Below are 26,967 nucleotides of genomic sequence, written 5' to 3' on the forward strand. Positions count from 1 at the left end.
AATAAAACAAATTATTATTATTATTATTATTATTATTATTATTATCAGCAGCTTAATCCGGCAAATCAGAGAGGAAGGTCTTCGACCCTTTATGAAAATGGGTAAGATCCTCCTCCAGCTGGAAGTACAAAGGAAGACTGTCCCACAAAGGCAGAGCCAGATCCTGAAAAGCTTACAGCCTTGACAGAGCCATATGTGTTGGTGGAACTGCCAATAATCCTTGCCTACAGGTCTTAAATTTCTAGATGAAAAATGCCAACTAGCTGAGCTGCCAGGTACTGGGGCAGGTTAAAGTACAGGGCCTTAAATACAAGTACCAAAACCCTGTATTGAGCCCTGGCCCAAACTGGTAGCCAGTGGAAGGATCTACAAAGGGAAGAGACATGTGAGTATTTTGGGTGTTTTATTATTCCTTTCAACTTTTCCAGCTGGAAATTTGGGAGAGCACATTACATGCAGTTCTGTGATTCTTTTGAGGAATAAATTAATGATAATTTATGTTCATGTGCACACATGCATGTGTGTGCATTTGTATTGTTGTTGCTGGTTAATAACTTCAAGTAATGTTAGACAGGATAACCTATGGCTAACCTTCCATGAGGTTTTCTTGGCAATATTTGTTCAGAGAGGTTTACCATTGCTGCCTTCTGAGGCTGAGAGAGTGTGATTTGCCCAAGATCATTCATTGGGTTTCTATGGCTGAGTAGCAATTTGAACCCCGATCTCTTGGTCTAACACTCAAACTGGGAAAAAGGTGTGATAGTAATAATAATAATAATACATCACACTTGCTTTCTCTGTGTCTGTATGTAAGTCAATTGCTAGTTTCAATTAGTCTCAATGGGATTCACATAAAGAATGATTTATCATTCAGCAATTGATTCCATGGATCTACTCTATTTGGACTAGAGTAGATCCAATTGGAGGCATATACCTAAAGGCATCAGATCCTGTCCCATCTTGGAAGCCCTCTGGTTAGTACTTGGATGGGAGGCTGCCAATAAATACCAGGCTATATTTCAGAGGAAGGAACTGGCAAAACCAACTCTGAGTATTCCTTGCCTTGGAAAACTCTATGAAATTCATGGAATTGTCATAGGTCAACAGGCAACATGAAGGTGCACACACATATACACACGTAGTGGAAGATCCAGTATTGGATGGAAACTAAACCTACCTCACAAGGTCTGTATGGTTAGAAAGATACTTCTTCTGATGTCCCATTGAGTTTCTGCTGGGGTGCCATTTCAATTGTTGCCACTGGCTGGAAAGCACTGATAGGACGAGAGGACCTCAAATGCTTACAGGCTAGTGATAAGGAGAAACATCAGTCAGTTCACCACAGCAGGAAATACAGTCTTTATTAATGAGAACTGGAATCCTGTACCAGGTTATACTTAACTAAGTAATTTCTTCTGGCCCAACCCCTCCAAACCTGATGGAGACCTCAATGAATTATGCTTTAATCATCAGCAGAATGGACCTCCTTCTCTCCATGCAACTGATGCCAGGTAAAGTAAGGGGGGAAATGATTGTGGCAATAGTGTCAAAATCATGATTAAGTTGTGATTGTGAAAACAAAACTCCCCCCTTCCTCCCACTACCCTCCGTATAAGCAATACAGCTCTCTTCCCCACGGACACTTCCATGTTGTCAGAGAATGAAGAGATCAATGAGGATGCATCCAACTATTTTCTTGTAGGTAGATATGCTGCAAAGACATCCTCTGCAGCGACATCCCAAGCACCCTTGTCAGTCTTTGGACATATCTCTGTTGATCATCTTGCTCTCCAGCAATGTGGAAATGGACACACTTGGGGACACGCAAGGTGGACTGGGAGATATAGCTATAGAGAGCTAGCTAAGCAATACACATGCATCTCCTGATGTAGGATCCTGACCATTACTTTTTGAGCTACAGCTCCCCGCTGATCCACTTATACTCTGACAACATAAAAGTGTTCATAGAGCAGTTTTCATAGGGAAGATCCCCCAGCCAGCATGGGGGAATCTAGGAGTTTTAGTGCATAAAAAGAAGCATTTCCAAGCTCTGGGCCTTCTGGACTTGGCAAATAAAAATGGTTGAGGAAACAAAAAATATTTCCTGTTGAGAAACTAGGATGGGGTGGGGGGAACTGATAGGTTGTTCAGAAGGTAAGTGAAAGGCCTGTGTTGTTATTGTTGTTATGTGCCTTCAAGCTGGTTCTGACTTACAGCTGACTCATGGGTGGGGGGAAAGGGTGTAGGAGTTCCAGTCAAACAGCATGTCAAAGACCTCAAGATTTTCTCTCATTTGTGTGTGTGTGTGTGTGTGTGTGTGTGTATTAGCCACTACTACCCTATTATATCTATGCAGATACTGAACAGTGTACATGTGTTTAAATAAAAACTTAAATCATTTAAGTCTCTATTAAAAGAAACCAAAACTGATGTAAACAAGAAAATCTATTGCTATGCTTTGCTTCTGTAGTAGCAGATGAAATTACCATTCTAAGTACAGTCACCCCTCCTTTCTCGCAGACTTGAGGTCTGTGGTCTTGAATATTCAGGGAGAGGTGACCTCCGTTATTTTTAATGGGATGCCCCCCATGGCACAGGCACGCGCCACCCCATTCAAGCCTATGGGGCTTGAATATAGCCAAGTCTCCATTTTCACAGGGGTGGTGGTGGTCCAGAACAGATCCCCCGCAAAAATGGAGGGCCAACTGTACTATCCAAGTCTATCAAAGAAGAGACTGGATCATCAGTAGTGCAAAGGTTAAATCAATCAGATAATGCAATCTACTTTCTCATTACTGAAGGGAGAATTTGAAGGTCCAAGGCTAACATAGATGTCAGTTGACATAGTGGAAAGGATAATATCCTTGGAGGCATTTGGAACTCATGGTTGTAATAAAGAAAGGGGCTCTATCAGATGAAATTCCAATTACACCAGGATAATTTTGAGAGCCAGCATGGCATAGTGGTTTGAATGTTGGGCTGTAACTCTGAAGACCAGGGTTTGATTCCTCGCTCAGCCATGAAATCCACTAGGTGACCCTGGGCACGTCACATTCTCTGAGTCTCAAGGAAAGGCAATGGCAAACCTCCTTTGAACAAATATTGTCAAGAAAACCCCATGATAGCTTCAACTTAGGGTCACCATAAGTCAGAAATGATTCAAAGGCACACAGCAGCAAACAACAACAACAATGTCTTTGGTTGGGGCTTATCACATTATGCCATCCCTCATCTCTTGTTCTCTCATGGGAGGCCATTTTGAAAGCATTTTGTTTTAGTAACACACACACAAAACCCCATTAATGAGCTCCTTTCCTCCTACTGTTCTGCTACAATTTCTAGTACAAAAGTTCAATTGCACTTTAACGTGATTTTGAGTCGTCAGTGGCAGTGGTTTGGTGTGACTTAGGTGCCCTGTGATCAGATCAGGAGAAAGGGCAGAAATTTCAATTTGATTTCCTTTCAATTAGTAAAGTAACTGAGAAACTTTGAAACATTTTTTATCTACAGAAAAAAAAGCATTAGCAAAGGTCCACCCCCTCCTCAACTGGGGCATGTCAGAGAAATCAAAACTTTACCCCCACTTCATAGTCCAGGGCTGCTCACACATACGCATTACATACACATTACCTAGAAATATAAATGGAAAATTGTTTTACAGCTTAAAAAAGCATTTATTTCATTAAATCTTTATTTGGTCTTCTTGTTAATTGTAGTTTCAGACTTAATTAATTACTAGCAGATGAAACCCAGCATTAGGATAAATCAGAGAAATAATCAGACTAGCCCCTGGCTTTCATTTGCCTGCAATTCGTTAAGTCTGAACCTAGTAATCTGATCTATCCTGATCAGGAAGCCCCCCCCCCCTTGGGTACGGGGAGGTCTTTTCAAATGTAGCATTATTTTCATTTAGATTTCTAACAGGTGACACATGAGTGTGCCAAACTAGGCAAAGGTCCTGGAGGAGGTACTGGGTGGGCAATACCAAATGCTGTGTATGATTGCAATCCTGTAATAGTTCCTAAAGTGTAACAGGGAAGAGTAATCTCAGTTACATGCCATTTTTACAAACAACTCTTCTTGTAATAGATGAAAAGCTTTATGTGATAAAGGCCTAAGAGGGCCAGGTTTATTTTCAAAGTTGCATGCTGTTAATATAGGGGATTTTAAAAACTTTTCTACATTATAGTGCACATGATAAGGAAGGATATGGAAGATGAAAGGTTCCTAGAAGGTGGTAAATGTTCTAGAGAGTTTGTGGCCTTATGCTACCTTACCATATAATTGCTTTTAAAGAAACAAGATTGAAACCAGCCTGCTATTAACTTAGACAAAAGGTCTGTAGTCTCACAAGTAGTAAAAGCACCCAGAAAGGGAGATGGCAATTGCTTGAAAGTAACTACAGTTGGCCCTCTGTTTTTGCGTGGATCCGATCTGGACCACCCCCACCCCCACGAAAACAGAGGCTCGCACTTATTCAAGCCCAATAGGCTTGAATGGAGCATGCCCCTGGGTGTGCGCGCCATTGCAAATAGCAGAGGTCACCCCTCTGCATATATTCAAGGGCACGGATCTCAGATCTGCGCATTAGGAGGGTGACTGTACTTACAAATAACCAGCTGTTTACAATTCCTTCCTTCCCCTAAAAAACTAAGGTATAACTCTGTCACACTTATGACTCTAACTTAATAAGCAATAATTTTATTACTTTCATGTTATGACTGTAACACTGTTTCTAGCCTATTAGTCCAGTAATAATGTTGGCTATGGGATTCTGGGAGCTGTAGTTTAAAAAGTAACTTTCTAAAGTTCTGGTTAAATTCTTACCTTTGGAAAATTCCTAAGCTCTGTATCATCTATATAGAAATAGCTAAGGTAATGGGAAGTAGTAGAACACAGCAAAAATAAAACAGGTTGGCCATTTTCTATGGAAGCACCTTACAGAAGCTCTGGTGGCTTCTGAGAGTGTATTTATTATAGGTTACATCCAACATTTTGTAAGTGGACTTTCTTAACCCTGCAGAGACATTTTTGAGGCTATAGATGGAAAAGAGACTCTGTTGCTGACAGATGTTGTTTCACTGGGAGATGCAACCCCATACATTTATAACCCATCTTTCTTCCAGCAATGCCTCCCCACAACACTCACTTCATTCTCTCAACATGTGAGACAGATGAGGGTGAGAGACAGTGACATTAAAGACACAGAGAGAGTGTGAGAGAAATAGTGACTAGTCCAAGGTCACCTGATGAGATTCATTATGAAATGGGGATTTGAAATAAAGGCATCTGTACTTACCACACTGTCGAAGGACTACAATCAGCACAGCTAAAAGAAAAATGAAGACTACAGAGGAAGCCAGAATGATCCCATGTGGAAGAGGCGAGGCAGGTGGTAGAGGCAATGCACATTCCTTTTGTATAGCTAAAATGAGAGAGTTGAAAACACTACTGAATCATTCAGGCACACAGTGACTCAAAGGTTCCATAATATCCTAAGGATTCTGGGGCTGTAAGCCTATAACTCACTGACTTGCAAATAAGCTCCACTGAACTCAGCATGAATTCCTTAAGAGTAGACTTGTAGGCAATTGAACATGTCTTAGGTCCAAAACACACTACAGAAATAATCCACTTTGAGTCTGCCCTGGCTTAGTGCTAGGGAATCCTGGAAATTGTAGTTTGTTGTGGCACCAGAACCCTCTGACAGAGATGGCTAAATGTCTCATAAAATTACAGTTCTCAGAACTCCATAGCATTGAGACAGGGTAGTTAAAGCAGTCTCAAACTGGATTATGTGTTTTGGATCTTACTCCCAGAAACTAAATCAAGATTTGCACACAAGGTAGGCTTCCTTCTCTTCAACCTGAAACCTTCCATGTAGAAAATATGGCCAATCTGCTCTTCATTAAGTACTGCTCATCTCTAGTATATCCTTAAGCTCTGAGCTGTTCACACACAAATGGCCACTCTATTACTTTGCCATTTTTAGCATAATGTTTCTATTTTTTTATCATCTGCCCAATTTGTCATTAGCCTAAAATATAATAAAAGAATAAATCAGCAAACAAATGGACAGCACCTACCAAGCTGAAGCAGATGAGTATCTGTTGTGTATCTACACCAGACAGAAGGAATATCCACATTAATTCCAAATAATAGCTCAGTTTTGTTTCGCATTGGTTCAGCTAAATAGATGCAACCCAATCTATGCTTTGCTAGCATTTTTGGTACTGTTATGAGAAGGAATCCATGAAACAGAGAAATTTCTCATTACCTAACTAAATAAATGTTATAGGAATTAGTAATGTCTAATAATAAATGGTTTGAAAGTCACATGTTTTTAGTCAGCACTAGCTTAAGTTCCACTGATTTCACAATCAGTGATTTGGATTTAGGACTTGCCTTCTATGAAAACAAGGGGTACTTTTCCAGAAGAACCCTCTGAATTGTGGGGATCTCTCAGCACCACAGAGCACAGCTCAATCTGTTTAGTAGGGCTGTCTGTGTAGCATTTTCAGGGGCTTGGGAGACTGCCATGGGGAAGATGGAAGTATGCAAATTCCCCTTTTGCAATTAATTAAAACTGTGTCTATAAAAAAAATAATGAACCTACACCAGGTGCGGTTGACAGATTCCTCGAATCCAGCATACACAACTAAGCATTGGACAAAGATATCTTCAGTCATGTTGATCTGCATTTGGCCGGTAACATTATAAAGTTCAGTCTGATTGTCAAATGTCACAGTATAATTCCATTCCACAGTGACATTATTGATGGATACAAGCATCTTAGGTGTTGGATATCCTCCATAAGAAGAACAGTTCAGTGTCAACTGAGTGGGGCCACAGGTATTAGGAGGTGTCTCGGCATATATGGCAGGCTTGCTAAAATGAGCTGGCAAGAGAGAGGGAGAAAAAAAGTAAGACCCAACTTGAGGTAACACTAGTTCTGAGAGTTATAAATGTTATAAATGTTAAAAACACTGTGCATCAGAATTGTTTCTCTTCCACTGAATTTAATGTCTCTTGTGCAGGAACAATAATGTGATTTTTAGCAAATCCCAGTTGACTCATGGTGTTTCTCCTAAAGATAGCAGTCTACTGTACATACTCATGTATACGTCTAGAAATTTTAGTCAAATAATTGACCCCCAAAACTAGAGTCAAGTTATCTATGAGTCAATGGGCTCATTCACACTAGCATTTTTATGATTAGTAGATCCATAGAGATTCAGTGATGCAATACTAAATCAAAGTTCCCACTATGTTCACTCCAATTGAACCTCTCCATGGCAATTTAACATTGATGAAGTTCATATTACCATTTGTATTGATTTAAAATGGAGTCGCCATTTGATCGTTCTTGGGTTTTTTTTAAACTGTCAATCATATGATGCACATCTACATCACACTGTTTGGGGGGAATCCTCCCCCCCCGTCAGCCTTGGAGGCAATGGCAAGCCCCTCTGAAGAAACCTTGCCAAGTAACCCCCAAGGATAGATTAACTTTGAGGGAAGTCACACTCTCTCAGCCAAGAAATCCCCACAGGTTTAAATGCGGGGTATAAATGAAATGTGTGCAAGAGCTTTGTTTGAACCAACTTGGGAGCAGAGTCTGCTGTGGTTTTATTTCTGCCCCCTAACCCCTACCCCCACTGATAGATTTTTTTAAAATGTCAATCAAACCACGCACACCTTTGTCATACCGATGACGCCAGTATTTAAAGGTGCTGTCTACTGCAGCCATGCAATAGCAAAGATATGCATAAGCTGTCAAATTTTATTTATTTATTATTATTTTAAAGTATAAGTCTAATGGGATCTTCCCAGGAGAAGTCTCTCCCTGGCTTTGGCTTTAGCTGGCAGGGAGAGAGCAAAGGGGTAGGCATGATCTGCCCCTTGCACATTAACCTCTCCCTTCCAAGTTCCCATTGACGGCTGGCAAAAAAAAAATACTGGTTCTTTTGAAAAGACGTGCTGAAGAACCCAGTTCCAAAAGAACTGGGTTAAGAGGGATTTGTGCTGCCCCCTGGAATTTGGGCTGAGAAAAACCGGCACAAGTGTAAACAACCCCCTTTTATACAAGTTTGCAAACTGGTTTATAACATAGTGTGAACGAATAACCAGAATGTAAATACTGTGCTTTAACTGCTTTTTAAAAAGCAACCATCCCCTGGTGAAAGGCAAGAGTGTAATCTGTCCTGGAAACACTGATCCCCCTCTATACTCTCTCATTCATCCATACTTTAGGGTGAACACAGGTATGCTTGCTGGAATTTTGTAAGTTCCTTGGCATTGTTTTCCTTTGCTTTATTCTTTAGATTCTTTGTTACATGCCCCTAAGGTTTACCCTCAACGTATCCATGGGTCATATCAAAATATTGACCCCAAAACCTGCCCTCGACTTGTACATGAGGTTGACTTATAATCGAGTATATATGGTACAGTGCGCCTGCATTATATGCAGGCGTGCTATATGCGGCTTTCAGCTTATGTGCTCAAGCCGCGCAGGAGTGTGCGGGGCGCATCCCATTTGGATGAATGGGGCGTGCACCTGTGGTGTGCGTGCGCTTCTGCACCATCGCACTGTCGCATGCACGAGCCCCATTCACTTTAATGGAGCTCAAGCATGGGCGGGATTCGCCTTACGTGGGGGGGGGGGGGTCTGGAACGGATCCCTTGCATAAGGCGAGGTTCAACTGTATATTCTAAGCTAAAAGGTGGTCAATATGATGACCAAGGGATCTCTTAGAACACAGGTAGGCAACTTCCTGAGCTGGGATGGGATTTGGTGCTCTGCCAACCTGGGCAGGCTAAATCTCTGCCTGCATTCTAGACCTAGAAGAGCTATATGTGTCTCTATGACCCCATTAAAAAATCTGTTCTGTTAGTCTTGATTGTTTAAATTTGCTGTGGGTGTGGTTGTTGTTGTTTTTACATTACATGCTACATTTTAATTTGCTTTTAAACACACCTCTAAACTCAAGGAAATCAAATGGCAGTCAGGGGGTCAGGAGAGTTAAATAAATCACATATCTTAACATAGAATGCCAAAGAAAGAGACAGGGAAGAGGAAGAGAAAAATGGAAGCAAATGAATCATGGAATAGCTGCCCATTCCATAATGTTGCTCAGCAGTTCAGAGATTTCTATTTTCTATTTTGCTCTATTTTGTAAGCTGCCTAGAACATGTCTAAGCATAAGGAATAATTGCAAACTGAACAAGCTGAACAAGCTCTGGTTATAACAAATTAATAGGATTTCACAACTTGTTAACTGTTGCTATTGTTATTTAAGATGCCATGTCAATAGGTACTTACCCACCACAGATAAGTTGATAAACCCGTCACCTTTTTTCCCATTCTTTAGAATTACACACCAATATTTGCCCCCATCTGATACTTTCACAGAGGAGATTGAAAGTGTAAAATTTTTCTCATTCATCTTGGTCCTATTTCCGTAATGTGCGTGCTTCCTATCATGTTCTTCTGTGCCTTGTGCATAGGATATCACAACTCGATCGGGATCTTCATTTCCCACTTGTTTTTGCCAGTAGATAAAGTGAGATGGCAGGTGTATGTCTTCAGGTCGTATTCTGGAGTTGCAGGGAAGCTTAGCTTCATCCCCTACTTTGGCTGTCACAGTCATCACCTTGCCTGAGGACAAAGGGGAGGAGATAGTATAAACACAAATATCTGAGGACACGAATGCATACTCTTGAATTTTTCTCTCTCACATCTCCTTTGAAATACAATACTTTTGGGGAAGCAGGGAGGTAGGCAAAAGAAACATCCAATACATGTGGTGTAGAAAAGAGACAAGGGGTGCATCTGCACTGTAGAAATAATGCAATTTGATGCCACCTTAAATGTTGTCCTATGGAATCCTGAGATTTTTAGTTTTACAGAGATTGGTAGATCTGTAGTTTTACAAAGTCTTTAGCCTTCTCTGGCAAAGAGTGTTGGTGCCTCACGAAATTACAGATCCCAGGCTTCTGTAAGATGGAGCCATGGCTGTTAAAGTGGTGTCAAACTGCATTATTTCTACAGTGTAGATGCACCCAAAGTCTCAGGATGCCAAAAAGAAAGATGATTTTATTTGTAAAAATATCCCTATATGTTTTGGCCCGAATATATTTTATGGCCTTATTCAGGGGATAACAACTTTAAACTTCAACCTGCAGGGATTCTTAAAAAAAAATATCTCCAATATATATATCCACAAACGCTCCAAAAAACATACCTTAGATATTGTTTATGCCTGCTCCTGGCTACAGTATTTCCTTGTTCCACTCCCCACTCAATGTCACATTTTTAGACTTATCCCCTCTCACTTCATTACCCCAGATGTTTAATATGGGGGGGAGGGATTAATAATATTGCAGCATCACCACAGTCAGCCAAATTTTGTTATGTGATGACATTATGAAAAAGAGCAAACAAAGCCAATTCAGAATAATCCATGCAGCTGCTTTCATAACACTGCCTTTATTCTAAATAGGTGCTGAATGGAGCAGGAGAGACTAGAGTGATAAGTATAAATGTAGTTCTAGAGCAAGAACACTGAAAAAACCACCCCCAACAAACATTTTTGTGTGTTACTGGGGAAATGTTTTTGCCAAAGAACTCACCCTGCTCACATGGGGGGATTCATTGTCTTGATATTGTGGCTTAAGCTTTGAATGGCTTTGATGTGGACAACAGTCTATTGATTGTATATAAGACTGTGTTTTCACCACCATGTAGAGTTCAAAATCTAGCAAATCCCTTTTTGTTGTTGTTGTTAACTGTCATCATGTCAACTTCAACTTATGGCAACCTCATGAATGAGAGACCTCCAAGTCACACAGTGCTTGGATCTCGATCTGCCAACCTTTCAATAATCAAGAGTCAGCATCTTAACCACTGAGCTGTCGTGTCCCTATAACTTAAACAGGATGATAAAATTCAGCCTTTCTTTGTCAACTGGAAGCCATTCCATTTCTCTGTATTCTGTCCTGACAGTAGCCACTTGTCCTGAGTACAGGTTATGCATCAGAACAGTTAAATGATGTGGTGGACCCATTTCTTTAAGAGCGATCTAAAGTTTTTCATGATTTACACAATCAAAGACTTTACTATAAACCAGTGGTGGCGAACCTATGGCACGCGTGCCAGAGGTGGCACTCAGGGCCCTCTCTTTGGGCACACGTGCTGTCGCCCTAGCACAGAGTGTGCCAGAGTTTGTTACTAGAAAGCCAGAGGGATGTGGCACTTCACAAGAAATAAGTGGGATCTGGGTTGCAGTTTGGGCACTTGGTTTGTAAAAGGTTCACCAAATAAACTATAAAACATAGGCTGATTTTCCTCTGAAACTTGTTGGTGTGATCCATTATCTAACATATGTTTGCAATATGCTCCCTAGTGCCTCTTCCTTTCCTGAATCCAGCTTGGACAGCTGGCATTTTATATCCATATATAGTAGAAGTCTTTGTTGTGGAATTTTGAGCATCACTTTGCTTGTATAGGAGATCAAAGTAATGGTCCTGTGGTTACTGCAATCACTGGTGTCCACTTTATCAGGGAATGGAATATATATTGAGCATTTCCAATCTGTGGGCCATTCTTTCATTTTGTTTTCCATATTCGTTGATAGATTTTAGTTAGAACTAAAGTAGATTCTGCCTCTGTAGACTGGAGCAGTTTACTAGTATGCCATCTGTTCCTGGTCGTTTATTTCTTCCAAGTGTTCAAAGTGCAGCTTCCACTTCCCTTTCTAAAATTGTAGGTTCGTCTTCAAATGGTTCTTCCTTTAATGAATCTGTCATCTTTTTATCTCTTTTATATAGCTTTATAGTGTATTGTTTCCATTATCTTTTTATTTGTACTTGGGCATGTAATATATTCAAGGTGGTTAAGACGTTGACTCAGACTCCTTCCACCTTGAATCCTCTTTTTCAATCTACAAGAGCCTGCTGCCTTTAACAACCACTTTGCAGATAAAATCTCTCAGATAAGGGCTGACTTAGACTCCGGCATTAGTACAGAGTCAACAAGAGAGGCGTTTAGTGACTCCGTTAATGAGGTTATCTTGGATCAATTTCAGTCTATAAGTACTGATGACGTAGACAAGCTGCTTGGGAAGGTAAAAAAGACCACCTGCCGTCTCTATCCCTGTCCATCATGGCTGGCCATCCAGGGAGGTGAGGCAACTTTGAAGTTACTACAATCCAAAATCAATGCCTCCTTCAGGGAAGGTTGTTTTCCATCGAGTTTGAAATTAGCAGTGGTGAAACCCATTCTAAAGAAATCTTCCCTTGATCTCCTGGACAAAAACAATTACCGACCAGTATCTCTTCTTCCCTTTTTGGGTATGGTGATCGAGAGGGCGGTTGCAAACCAGCTCAAAGCAGTCTTGGATGACACCGATTATCTCGATCCATTTCAAACTGGCATCAGGTCGGGATACAGAGTGGAGACTGCCCTGGTCGCCTTGGTCGATGATCTCCATCTGTGCATTGAGAGGGGAAGTGTGGCCCTATTGGTGCTCTTGGACATCTCAGCAGCCTTCAATACCATAGACCGTGGTATCCCTCTGGAACGCCTGAGAGAGTTGGGAATTGCTGGCTCTGCTTTGCAGTGGCTACATTCCTACCTCTCAGGCAGATTCCAGATGGTGACGTTGGGGGACAGCTGCTCCTCTATGAGAGAGCTGACATCTGGCGTCCCTCAGGGTGCCATTCTGCCCCCCATGCTGTTTAACATTTACATGAAGCCGCTGGGTGAGATCATCCGGAGACATGAGGCGGGGTGTTATCAGTACGCTGATGACACCCAAATTTATTTATCTATGTCTCGGACTGTTTCAGTGACCAAGGAGGGCATCTCCCCCCCTGAATGACTGCCTGAAGTCGGTAATGGATTGGATGAGGGAAAATAGACTTAAGCTGAATACAAATAAAATGGAGGTACTCGCGATATTTAACCCCAATCCGGGTATGGAGATAAGTTCGCCAGTTCTAGATGGGGTCACACTTCCCCTGAAAGACTGTGTCCACAGCTTGGGGGTGCTCCTGGATTTGTCGCTTCAGCTGTCTTCTCAGATTGATGCGACAGCCAGGAGTGCCTGTTATCAGCTTCAATTGATACGCCAGTTGCGCCCCTACCTGGAGCAGCAGGACCTAGAAATGGTCATACATGCTCTGGTAACCTCTCGTCTTGACTTCTGCAATGGGGCAACCTTTGTGCCACGTCCGGAAGCTTCAATTGATACAAAACATGGCAGCCAGACTGGTCGCTGGAAAATCCAAGTTCAAACATATTACACCTATTTTAAAATCACTACATTGGCTGCCTATTAGCTTCCGGGCACAGTACAAGGTGTTGGTTATCACCTATAAAGCCCTACATGGCCTGGGTCCAGTCTGCTTGAAGGAATGCCTCCTCCCATACAATCCTTCCCATACACTCCGATCCTCCAGGAAAAACCTTTTACAATCTAGAAAAAACAGACTGGTGGTGACCTCCCGGAGGTCCTTCTCTGCCACCGTTCCAAAAACCTGGAATGTCCTGCCGGAAGAGATTCGCCAATTATCCTCACTCGAGACTTTTTAAAAGGCGACAAAAACCTTTCTCTTCCAGCAGAACCATTTGAATCCCCCTCCTTTTATTATTTTCCTTTTATTATTTTTCTTATTTGCAGTTTGTTTTTGTTTTTTTAATTTTGATGTATTGTTATGTGCCTTTTAACCATGTTTTACTGTTTAATTTTATAGTTGGGAGGGAGTGTTGGGCTGGGGTCTTGTGGGGCTTGTTGTTTTTATTATTGTGTATTGTATGAACTTTGTTGTTACCCACCTCGATCCTCAAAGCAGAAGAAGCGGGATAGAAATATTTATTTTTATTATTATTATTATTATTATTATTATTATTTTCCCCTGCTGGTCATATATTTCTTCTCTTGGTTTAAATTTCCCTTTGATTTCTTGTGGAAGTTGTTTCTTGTTCTTTCTTTTTGTTGTTGTTCTATTTCTCTACATTAAACCTGATCCCTACATTACTTAAAAATCTGGATAGGAATTTATTTTTGTAGTTTCTAATGAAATATGGGGCATCTGAAAAATACATATGTCATTCATTTATATCCCACAGTTTAATCAGTCATTGAAGTGGAAAGCTTTCACTCATCTCTTAGTGTGTGAAAGAAGGGGAAAGTGCAGAAACCCACAAGCAGAAGGGCTTGCCACAGCTTACTCATATCAATAGAAACCAGCTTTCCCTAACCTCAGTCATGCTAGCTGGGGATGGTGAGAACTATAATCCAACACACCTGGAGGATACCAGAGCAGAGAAGGCTCCCACACTGTGCTGCTTATTGTCTGTTCTTTGTGTATGCAACATAACAGCCACTTGGAAAGGGAGAGGCAGCATCACTGTTAGCATGCCCAACATACCCTGTGTTATATTTGGGGCTTCCATATTTTCAATTTTTTATGTCTGGATCTGGATATGTTTGAGAGGTCACAAAGGCATTTGGAATACAGGGAGATTTCCCACGGGAAAAGAACATAGACCAGAAAACATGTGTATGACTCTGTGTAATGCCAAAATGAAAGCTAAATGGGCTTGCTGATCACTTCATCCTCCCCCCACCCCAGGCTTCCCAAATATCCTCTCATACTGCAGACAAAAGAGAACTTGTGGTGCTAAGGCGAGTAAGCCAATATCTCCTGCCTAACCCCCCACTCCCTGGGTTGTTTTCCCATCCAACTTCTCTGTCTAGCTATCCTTCTGTTATTCTAAATGCAATCGCTGTTTTGTTAACTCGGAGTTAAAGCCACTAGTCATTCCAGAACCTCATTGTTGATTCTGTGAGAAGACCATCAGGTCTTTGTTACAGTGCAAGATATCACCAAGTGTTCCTTGAGGCTAGGATCTCAGATATAAATATCAGTCCCAAATCCAGCCCACTTGTGTGCACAGAAAGATTCTTCCACTCCCTGTATCTCCCTCAGACTTCGTCTGAGCCACATTCCACTGTGGTTCCAGGACAGATAATTATCACCCCTCTCTACATCTCTAAAACTCTGCTATCCAATTTCCATAGCTTGATTTCAGTTAGCTCTTTGTGGTTGTGTCTGTATGAATTGAATTGTATGTGTATGTGTATGTGTTCAGTTTCAAAATAAAACCTTCTTTATTCCATTAAACTTGGAGTTCTCGCAAATTAGTACCAGTATAAAGGTAAAGGTAGTCCCTTGACATTAATGTCTAGTCGTAACTGACTGTAGGGGGTGGTGCTCATCTTTATTTCTAAGCCAAAGAGCCAGCATTGTCCGAAGACTGCTCTGGTGGTCATGTGGCCAGCATGACTGCACCAAACGCTGGCCTGTTACAGACAGCCAAAATAAAGCTGCTTCGAGTCACAGTGGAGGTATGGTGTTTCAATGATGCATGTGTCCTAAGAGTCCAGAAATCGCACCAAAGCCATGCTCCAGCCCTAAGGACTGGAGCGTGGCTTTGGTGCGGCTTCTGGACTCTTAGGACGCATGCATCATTGAAACACCATACTTCCGCTGTGACTCGAAGCAGCTTTATTTTGGCTGTCTGTAACAGGCCGCTGTTACCTTCCCACTGAAAAGTGGTACCTATCTATCTACTTGCATTTGCATGCTTTCAAACTGCTAGGTTAGCAGAAGCTTGGATTAGTGATAGGAGCTCACCCCATCATGCAGCATTCGGGCCTCGAACTGCTAACCTTTCAATCTTCTAATTATCAGAACTGGCGTCTTAACCGCTAAGCCACATAGGTCATAATTATCCTCAAGTTACCCAGCCTCTTGCAAAGCATCCTTTGAGCTGAAGAATTCTCCAACATTTAAAGACACTGACATAGTTGGTGGGGAACTTTATAGTGCCCCACCTTTTTGAGTAACATAATGTTTTCAAGTCTTGTGGCAACACTGGCAGGATCCAAGTTCAGTCACAATATTTAATAACTGATAAGTTAATCCTTTCATAAGTCACTGTGCAAAACAGGTGGGTAATATTAATCACTATTATCATTTGAGTAATGAATAAATGAGATCTATATAACATAGAATAGATTCTGTGGTTGGTCTTCACTTTCTACCATGCAAATAACAGTGAGGTGAAAGAGAGTCCTTTCAGGAGAAAAGAGAACAAGAACCACCCATGCAAGGAGATTAGAACTTCCCCTCTGTAGGATTCCTGTGCAGAGAATCCATGCTGCATGTGGTGCTACAAAATTAGGGTGGCCATAGGAACAAAAAAAGGGAGGTGTTCTATCTTTTTATGAGTTGCGTGTGAATGTTTTTTTTTAAACAACCTACTGGAATTCTCTCCTCTGCAAATTATTAAATCATATGATCCATGTCCTTTTTTTCATGTGGCCACCCATTCTAATTTCCAGGGACCATCTTTGGCTTCTGTGGCTGAAGTTTTGCCTTCCAGGAGCCAATCCATTTTGTGGAGGTTGTAGTACGTACAGAGGTGCAACACTGATGACAAAGGCGGGTTGCAGACCGCCCGTTTGGGGCAGGCTGCACCCGCCCCTTTCCCCGGTGTATCGGGGCCTCAGCTGCCAGACAGGCAGCCTCTGAGGCCCCGATCCGCTGCTTTGCAGGCTGCGGGGAAGCGGCAAAAGGCCGCTTCCCCGCAGCCTGAAAAGGGGTGTCCTTGGGGCTTCAAGTCCCAAGGACACCCCGCATCAGCGGGGAGGAGGAGAAAGGGGCCGCTTGGCCCCTTTCTCCCTTGCTTCGCTGGGCGCAGCCGTCTGAAGGCTGCGCCCAGCGAAGCAAAGTGGCGCCGCAAACCAGGAAGGAGCTCCAAAACGGAGCTCCTTCCTGGTCCGTGCAAAGGGCACACTAAGCACCCTGGCGCGGTCGTGACGTCGTCATGGCGGCCCCCATGTGGAAGGGGAGTCGCCATTTTGTACGGACTCAGTCCGTACTAGGGTTAGGGGGGTGCGGAAGCACCGCACCTTCCTAACCCTAGTACGGACTGAGTCCGTACTTTCATGGCGGTCTATAACCCGCCATAATCAATGCATATTTGCCATCTGGAAGCCTCTGAGAAGTCCTCCGACTGAATGAACTAACTTTGTAACATGACTCCAGGCCCTTTCACACCACACATTGGATTTTATCACACAGGAGGAATTTCTCTTAATTTCGAATGAAAAGAAAATGGGGACAGAACGCATTCACGTGAATTCGCTAGTTTAGCGAATTTACGTGAATTCGAATTGCGTTCAAACTGACTTCCCATTGCCCGAAAATAGCTCCAAAATGAAGCAGGTTGAAACCACTTTAACTGCCAATACTCAATGCCATGGAATTCTGGGATTTGTAGTTTTGTGAGATATTTAGCCTTCTCAGTCAGAGAGCTGTGGTGCGGCTAGCTACAAATCCCAAGACTCCATAGCACTGAGCTTTAGCAGTTAAAGTGATATCAAACTGCTTCATTTCCACAGTGTGGCAGCAGCCTTTAACTTTCATGACGACATCCAGTGGAATCCTGGGGTCTGTAGTTTGTTGAGGCACAAGAGATCTTTGGTTGAGAATTCTATCTACACTGCCCTAAAAGACAAATCCCAGGATTTCACTGGATGGAAATATGGCAGTTCAGTAGAATCACAGTGATATTATTGGGTAGTGTGAAAGCACCCTGGGTGCCCTGCCTGGAATCCACATGACCTCCTGCAATTGTTACACTAACACCTCCCACCTCCTTGGGTATATGTTTGTGCTATTCCACAGAATTCCAAGGGGGTGGTTTCACCCAACTGTAACTGCACCAATAAAGGAAACCAGCAAAGGAAGATGGTGGGCGTTGTTGCATCAGAACTAATTGTGTCTTCTTTCCAAAGGTCCTTTGTGGTTTAGTCTAATCACTCCTGTGTCCAGAAAAAGAGAACCAAAACCTCTTGGGCAAGGCACCCATAAGTGTGCACTCAGACATGGGAAATTTTGACTAAAATATGTCACACCTACAACATTTGCATGTCCATGAAACTGTAAGCAACTTGAACATGTTTACAGGGAACTGTGCTGGCCACAGACATTCAGCAAGTTAAATAACAACACATTGAAGGTATGCTAAAAGCAAAAATGAAAACTGGTTCTGGTGCATGTGGGGAGGCATCTACCACTCCACCAGTTATTCTGATGCACTCCTTGGTATCGGCTATGAAACAAAGAGGACAATTCCCTCTTTGTGAGAAACAAACATTTTGGTGGGGTGGGAGAAAGAGATCCTTGTTCTCTTTTCCTCATACCAATCAGCCTATTCAGGGCATCAGTATAGAAAGTAGATGTATTAATTGTACTTGAAGACTAAGTTAGAAAGGTTTGTTATTATGGTTCAGAAAATGAATTTACCACTCAACAGGCATGACACAAAGTAGAAGAGTAGGATTCTCCCACTGGTTGTCACCCAGCCAGTTACTGACATGATCAGAGAGGTATACCATCTGTGGGCTAGGCTAACAGTCATTGACAGACCTACTGTAGCTTCCATCTACATGCTTGAGCTCCCTTCAAAATCTACAACAGTTCACCATGAGGAAAATGGGTGGGTTTTAAAAATTCCAATAAATCATTTTTTAAAATTTAAAATATAGGTTGCTTTTTGGGCAATATGTTCTCAAAGGGAAACACAAGCACTCTTTAAAAAAAAAAGATCGAGTGTAAAACCATAAAACTAGTGTAATACATAAATCATCAAAATAAAGACCCACTTACTAATCTGGAGAATATCATTGTGTTCCCCACTCCTGCTCTAGCCATCGTACCTCACTGACTTTAACATGCCACGTCTTTTCTTTATTTCATCATTGCACAGCATGGACCCACTGAAAGTTGTCAATTGTTTCCTACCATCAATCATATTATCATGTTATAAAATGAAAGGAAAGGAAAGTGTGTGGCTGACAACATTCTGTGTCTTGCAGTATCCCCAGGGGAGACAATAAAATATATCATTACTCATCATGGCTGATGCTTAATTATCAGTCTGGGAATCCCCTGAGAAGAGTGAACATGAGATATTTGAAAGCATAAAAGAAGAAAGCAGAAGCCCAGCCTACAGCTGAAATTATCTTGGTTTTGAATGAACATTCAGTTTCAGATTCAACATTTTTAGTGAAAACACAGAGTTAGGGCCTTGCCGCACTTTTCCTTTATACTGTGTTAATCCGCTCCAGACATTTGCAGTAGGGATACTGAATTGCACTGCAACTTGCTGCCTTTCTGCAATAATCTCACCATTAACATGCACCACACACAAATTTCTCTTCCGCAGTACCCATGCCATAGCCTCCTCCCCTATCCCACGCCCAGCTTCACGATTGGTCTTTTTTTCTTTTTTCTTTTTTTGCCACCATGCTAGTGCCTGGCATTGGGTGAGAACTTTTTTCACCAGAGGTTGAACAGGAAAAGAAGGTGCCCACTCTGTCCTCACCATGTTTTTCCATCTTATGTAGATGAAATTGCCTACTGTTGATTTAGCAATAGCCCTGACAGTAGGGTTGGCGTAACTTCCAGGATTTGAAAACAAAGAGCTATTCCCTTAACAACAGGGGACCATGGAAGACTTTAGCATTCTATAGGCCTGGAACAGATGGGTAGGGAAAAAGTACTGTGGAGGTTCATGCGTCAAGTCATTGCTTTGCAGAACACTTAGCCAGTGGTCAAAACTCCACTGCCTGCATGACCCACTCCCAAGGGAGGCTGAATGCACATGGCTTGACTGCATGGCACAGCATCAAGCTGTGCCACTTGGTAATTTTCTTTTGTTGCCTCCCCACCATACATGCTCACTGTCACACAAATACACCACCAGCGACCTCCAAGTACTTCCCATGTCTGCCCAGATGCCATCCCATTGGATGGCCACCCCTTTGACTGGCTACACAGTCACACGTGTGATGCTCCTCCCGTTCAGGGCAGTGCATCAGTGCATGAATGATATGTTGGCAAAGCACAATCATGGAAGTCCCCCAAACATGCCTACTTCAGCTTCCTTCACCCCATGCCCCCCATTGGACTGTCTGGTTTGTGTATGGTGTAATTACATCCATTGGAGTTGTCACACTTTCATTTCTTTACTTTGCTGCAGCCCTGCACTGGTATCAGGGCATTTATATGCAGGGGCAAAGATGTGCATCTTTTGTGCTAAGAAGAATTATCCTGGGTTCTGTTTGCTTTGGTTTTTTGCCCCGGATTGCAACTTCCATCTGATTTCTACCCTCTTTGGAGGCATGCATCATCTACATGCCCCGCCACCAAAGTGGTTGGAAATCGCTTGATTTTGGCCATCTCTTCCACTCCTTGGATTCTGCCTAGAGGTACAGTTTGCTTCACCTCTGTGAGGAGATTCATCTGTCAAGTCATTGCTTTGCAGAACATCTTTTGTGTTAATGTATCCGTGGGGTTTGGTTCCAGAACCCCCTGCGGATTAAAAAAATTAGATTAGAAATTTAGAAATTAGATGCTTAAGTCAATATTTAAAATTTAAATTTACCTGCAATTGATGGCAGCCAGGTTAAGAAGCAGCCTCAAGGCAGAAAGGGAGGCTAGGGCAGGAGGACTTGGGCACCAGGAACACATTCTTCCTGCTTCTGCTCTGAAGGGGCAGCCAGTGTCCTCCCAAAGAACAGAAATACTGGAGTCATTGCTTCCCCCTTTCTCTTGGCTTACTGAGATTCCCCCACACCCATGTCTGATTGAAAGCAATCCCACCAAGGAGTTTAAAAGAGAGCAAGAAGTACCTGAATCTGGGAGTTTGGTTTTGCCAGTGCTGCCTCCTAATACCCCCCTCACATTCACAGACATCCCAGTAAAACAGCACTGGTGACCAGAGCCAAGCACTTACTGCTTCTTGCTCTCTTTTTAAACTCTTTCATGGGATTGATTTCAATCAGATACAAGAAGGGGCAAAATCAGGGGCTGAAAAGCAGCACCAACAAAGCCAAATTCCCAGATCCAGGTACTTACTGCTTCATGCTCTCTTTTAAACTCCTTTCTGGATTGCTTTCAATCAGACATGGGGGGAATTTCAATAAGCCAAGAGGGAGGGGGAGACAAGCCCCAAGCATCATGCCTACATTCTTCCTACTTCCCGTGAGCACACCGGCTGCCCCTTCAGAGAAAATCAGACCTGACTCAGGTAACTGGGTACTCCTGTTCCAGCCTCCTTTCTTACCTTGAGACTGCTTCTCAGCCTGACTGCCATCAATAGCAGGTACATTTTTTAAAAAATGTTTCTTAATTTCAGTCTACCGATATTGAAATCCATGGATACCAACTCTGCAGATACCGAGGGACCACTGTATTTGCTGCACCTACAAATGATTGGAAACATAACAGACAATGTTTTCCCAGTGTATGCAGAATTCCCTAGATCATCAAACCTGAATGGTACAAACATTTGTAAATAAGATTGTGTGTGGTTACATAGATTTCTTCCCCAAAGCAGAGTTCTTTTTCTTATCTTTTTGCTAGCAATAGACTTCATCCCATGGAAAATAGTAGCCAGGGCCTTAAATGAAATAGGCATGGTTGTGGCTTCTTTCACACTATCCACTTATAGCACTTTGATCCTGTTTTAACAGTCAGGGCAGCACCTTATGGGATTCTGGGATTTGTAGTTTATTAAGACATGGAAGAAGGAGGAGTGAAGATAGGAGGAAAAAACATCAACAATCTAAGATACACAAATGACACCATGCTATTAGCAGAAAGCATCACAGACTTAGAACAATTACTGAAGAAAGCGAAAGAAGAAAGTGCAAAGTGAGGCCTAATTTTAAACATAAAGAAAACAAAAATAATGACCATGGAGGATGTACATAAGATCAATAGAGATAAGGAGGAAATCAAAATAGCTAAAGATTTCCCATAACTTGGATTAAACATTGATCAGAATGGAGAATGCAGTCAAGAAATCAGAAGAAGATTAGGAATGGGAAGGGCAGCTATGAAAGAACTAGACAACATCCTAAACAGTAAGATATATCATTGAACACTAAAGTTAGAAGCACCCAAGCCCCTGTATTCCCATTGTACGGATGTGAGAGCAGACAGAAAGAAAATTCATTCATTTGAGATGTGGTGCTGGAGAAGAGAGCTGAGGATATGGTAAATGGTCAAAAAGATGAACGATTAGGTCCTAGAACAGATCGAGCCTAAACTCTCCCTGGAAGCCAAGATGACTAAATTGAGGCTGTTGTACTTTGGCCATTTCATGAGAAATTTCATGAGAAAAAGGTTTGTTCAAGTGCATATTTAGGGGAAGAGGACCTATAGTTTTCATCAGATTTTTGAAGAGGGTCTGTGACTAGAAATGCTTAATAAGAACCACTCTAGTAAAGGAAGGACAGAATTGGATTCCCCCCCCCCACACACACACATTATTCATAAAACATTCATACTTAGTGGTTTTGAATATATGCAACAAGCAAACAAACAAACAAACACCAAAACAGAATGTTATGTCAACTGTATGGGAATTCCACCGAGGTGGCTGGCCCGGCTTTGGGAAAACTGTTGTAGAAATGATGTAGCAGTTGTTTTCCATGTTCAGCGAGGTATTTTCAGAAAACTCTCAAACTGGGTATGAGAATAATAGCACTTATAGTTATTTGCCCTTCAGTAAATTGTATTCAAAAGACACTGTTGCTACATATTGAAGGACAGTGCACTTAGCTATTGTGGCTAACCTCTAGGAATTCATATTATCTGCCTTTAAAGCCATATATCAGAATTCCTTTTGGCAGAAAAACCACTTCAGTTATTTATCTGTGTGTAGATTAATAGATATGATTTAAGAGACTTTCCTACTACAGGAAGTGGTGAAAGCCCCAGGATGACTTTAAAGGGTACTGAGACAATAAATAAATGGAGGGCTGCCATTAGTTTCAATAGTTAAATGGACCACTCATGTAGATAGATATTAGGATGCTGAAAGTTTCCACGTCCAGTTTTGAATAAACCAGTTTTTTCATTATGTCTGAACTCATGGTTTATCTTAAATGTGGTTCATGAACAAATCACCTCCCCATAGAATCAATGAGTTGGAAGGGACCTCAAGGGCCATCAAGTCCAACCTGCTACCATGCAGGAACACACAATCAAAGCACCCCTGACAGATGGCCATCCAGACTCTGTTTAAAAACCTCCAAAGAAGGAGACCCCACCACATTCTGAGGCAGCATGTTCCACTGTCAAACAGCTTTTACTGTCAGGGAGTTTTTTCTAATGTTGAGTTGGAATCACTTTTCCTGTAGTTTGAATACATTGTTACGTGTCCTAGTCTCTGGAGCAGCAGAAAACAAGCTTGCTCCATCTTCAATATGACATCCTTATTTAAATCTTTAAACAAGCTCTACTGAAAACAATTTGAGCCCATTTTACATTTTCTGACATTGAATTTCATTAGACATTTTGTTCACCATCCCTGCTAAATAAAAAGTGCCAGTGCTCCAGCCTTGCAAACCTGGCTTCACTAGACCATTGATAATGATGAAAATTGCCACAAAGTGTTTGTTCGTTTATTCCTGCTCCTCATATCCCACCCCCACATATTTGTTAATTTTCTTTTATTTTGCCAGTTTCTTTTGATCTGTCTCAATTTGGCGAGACTTCTACATTTCATGGGGCATCTTTCTGTCTTCTGCAGCAACCTGACTGGCTTTATAAACACTCTGGTGTCCTCCTAGATTTCTATGTATCTTTTCTAGTCCATGATAGCAGTTTTTATTTAGCCTCTGCTATCATGAATTTAATGTAGACTCCAAACATTCTGATGAGACAATTTGGCCTCCTTTAATTAATTTCTCCATTTTTGAAAAGTACTCTGTTTTAAAATTAAAAATACCACTATACTGGATTTGCTGTGTAACTACCCACATCCATAAATGTGGAGTTCAATAGCGGTTTGGTAATTTTTGAATGGCTTAATATGCAAATGCTGAAATAACTGAATAATAGCCAAAGTAATAAATCCAAAGCAGGGGGTCACAAAGTGGCATAAAAATATTTAATGTTTATTTCTGAAAACCATTGAGTGACTCTGGACTGTGAAGAAGGAACTGAGGAATTTCTTGAGAAAACTGGGGAATCCCCATGGGACAAAAGATCATGGTGTGGGATAATCCCTATATTGCAAGAGAAACAGCAACTATACTCTTATTCAAACACTCTTCTGGCTTTTAAATTGCTAAGAGAGGGGTGATTGCAGTATATATTAATACAGTATTAGCCAGACAGGAAAGAGGTTTCACCAATGTACAACTTGGGGGGGGGGAGGCTTGTATAGTGAGCCTTAGTACAAGATTTGGGAAGTTACAAACATTTACATTTGTAAAATGTTAAAAGATAGAAACCTCCATGTGTATCCATCTGTAAACCCCAGCTACCTCAAGGTTTTTTGGATATGCCTGGGTGTTTAAAACACAGTTTGGAAAAATTAGTTTTTGGGCTATATCTCTCTGAATATACAGCCAGAATGGCTGTGCACATACTGGTTAGGAGTTTCTGAGACTTAAAGTCCAACATCTTTAAGCTCTTGGCTTGTCACGGAAAGGACAGTCAGTCAGTCACGCTAGATCTCATCTGCTTTGTTCTCTGCTATTATAATATTTAAGAACCACATAACAGTCATTATAATAGTAAAATAAGAGTGCAAACCTAGGCATATGGCCACAACTGTCAAAAACCATGACCTGTGATGATGTAATGTTAGCAGAGCACTATGTTATGAATGTGAAAGGCTGCTATCATTAACATCATTTCTAGAATGTTGTTCAAGTCACATGCCTTGTCTGGTTGTGGCTTGCAAAAACTGTGTGACTGGCTGGAAGGAAGTAGAACTATATTGTGATGTGTGGCCAGCATGAAGGGTTTATTTTCCACATGTAACAGTTTCTAGTAACAGCCACAGTTTGTTTTGCATTCGGTGAACCCACAAAGATAAATGCCAAATAAAACTACATAGTTAGACTTTAAGATCTCACAAGACACTTTGTTATTTTGGCTGCAAGAGATTAATATGACTACTTCCTGGAAATGTTAGCACTGCTTCATAATAAAAGAAGGAATACAACTGAGCTCCTGTGCAGAGAGCTCAGAAAAACCTGTCTGAGGTTTTCCTAGGGTGGTCACTTTCCACACTGTCAAAAAACCAAAACTGGATCACCAAAAAAAAAAAAAAAAAAAAAAAAAGGGGGGGGGAGACTAAAGAGGGCATAAATTAGCATAAAATGTGCACATTCCAATGTTTATACATAGATGCAAATGTAGATTTTGTTTCCAAGTAATTACTGTAATTTAAAATTTAAAAATGGTACATTTCTCCACCATGATATAGACTAGGGAGATTATCAGATGGTGGATGAGAGCAAAGCCCATCCTTATTCTGTCTGTGACAGCATTCATGCGAAAGACATTCACACTTGACATGCTGATCCTGTCATGAACCTATCAGTGAAGTGGAACTGCATCAACAGGTTCTTATTGCAAAATGAAGGGCAAGGATGGGGCAATTCCACCTCACTAATGGGACAATGACAGTATCAGAACGACATCATATGAAAGTCTTTTGCACAATCACTGTCATTTGTGCTTCCTGGACAGAACGTCTGAAAGTCCTTCCACCAAGGATGGAGAAAAGATGTTCTGTCCCCCATCTGATAATCTCCTTTGACTTGGTGACCCGTGTGCCTGCTCAATCTGCTGTCCAGGTGGGAACTGTTGACAGACAAAGTCCTGGGGCCCTTCTGCTCTCCCTTTCTTATCTTTAAACCAGGCTTCAGTCAACCCTTCAAATTATGAATGTCTTCAAAGAAAGCATTATCCTCTGACAACCTTTCAAATAGGAGATCATAAAATGCAGCAGGTTGAAACCTAATTCACAGTGAAATATCCAAGTTATAATCTGGGTCTCAATGTAAAATTCAAAGTTTTACAGGACCAGATTTCAAGTAACTCAGGTCTACACCAGTTGTGACCAACCCTGATGGTAATAGCTTGCTAGTCAGTTATTGGTCAGGTGCTTGGTAGATATTTTTTAGTACCAGATGTACTGCATTTTTTTAGTACCAGATATGACCATGTCCCTGGGGAACCTGAAGCCTTGGTGAATCCAATGGTTCTGTATGTTTCCCATACTGAAGTCCAGGACTGAGGAGAATTTGGGCCTTCAGCCCACCACCCTTTGCTGGGGTAAGCTGAGTGCAGTTAATGGTGTTGTAAGCCAAAGCATCTTGACAGCCTGCTCCTGTTTGTAACCTTTCAAACCACCATTAACATTAGCAGACAGTTAAACTGGATGTGTTAAAAGAAGCTGCTGGGGGACATGTGAATCAGGCATGGCTGGAATGAGATGAAGGTAGGCTCTAAACTATGTGAAGTTTAAGAGGCTGAGTAGTTTTACCAACACATGATCTCTCTCTCTCTCTCTTTCTCTCTCTCTGTAGTATTTGGAAGAGATGGTCTGTCCATATGAATCAAGAAAAAACAAGTATAAATAGAATAGATTCCAGAGAGAATGGGAGACTTATGGAGGCTTTGAAGTTCTAAACAGAATGCTATAGCTAGTAAGCCTTTCTTTCATTTGTAAGTAGCACCAGTGTATTTTTGTACAGTTTGATGAGTTATTAATTTAAATATTCACAGATATACCCAGCTTTTCAATAGTTAGAAACTCTGTAGTCCCCATCCCAGTGGTCTTTTCCCCCTTTTACCTCACTCACCTGGGGCCCATTCACATTACAAAAAAAATCGGTTCTGAAACCGATTCAATCACGTGAAGTTCCTACTCACCCCGAATCTCACACAAGCGAATCCGGGGCTTGCACACCCATTCCGTGTTAAATGGCCCCTAGCGCGGTGTTTTTGAAATCGGCACAAATACCGTTTCTTTTGGAAAACCCCGGGTCCTGGGAATGAGAACTTGGCCTCGATCAC

At 41.7% G+C, this 26,967-nt stretch overlaps 1 protein-coding gene across 1 annotated transcript in view; it reads right to left on the reverse strand.

The window, feature by feature from the left end:
* LOC149319711 (T-lymphocyte activation antigen CD80-like) overlaps positions 1 to 26,967 on the reverse strand; it is a 40,113-nt gene that overhangs the window by 3,872 nt on the left and 9,274 nt on the right. The window contains exons 3-6 of the mRNA XM_089508143.1: positions 9,323 to 9,658; positions 6,617 to 6,898; positions 5,300 to 5,425; positions 1,178 to 1,308 (exon numbers count right to left, since the gene is read on the reverse strand). Of these exons, the coding sequence (XP_089364269.1) occupies positions 1,196 to 1,308; positions 5,300 to 5,425; positions 6,617 to 6,898; positions 9,323 to 9,658 (857 nt within the window). The 3' untranslated portion in view covers positions 1,178 to 1,195. The remainder of the gene's footprint in view (positions 1 to 1,177; positions 1,309 to 5,299; positions 5,426 to 6,616; positions 6,899 to 9,322; positions 9,659 to 26,967) is intronic.

Source organism: Sceloporus occidentalis, unplaced genomic scaffold (genome assembly GCF_023333645.1).
Source record: "Sceloporus occidentalis isolate IW3139 unplaced genomic scaffold, rSceOcc1.0.p SCAF_2, whole genome shotgun sequence".
Taxonomy (NCBI): domain Eukaryota; kingdom Metazoa; phylum Chordata; class Lepidosauria; order Squamata; family Phrynosomatidae; genus Sceloporus; species Sceloporus occidentalis.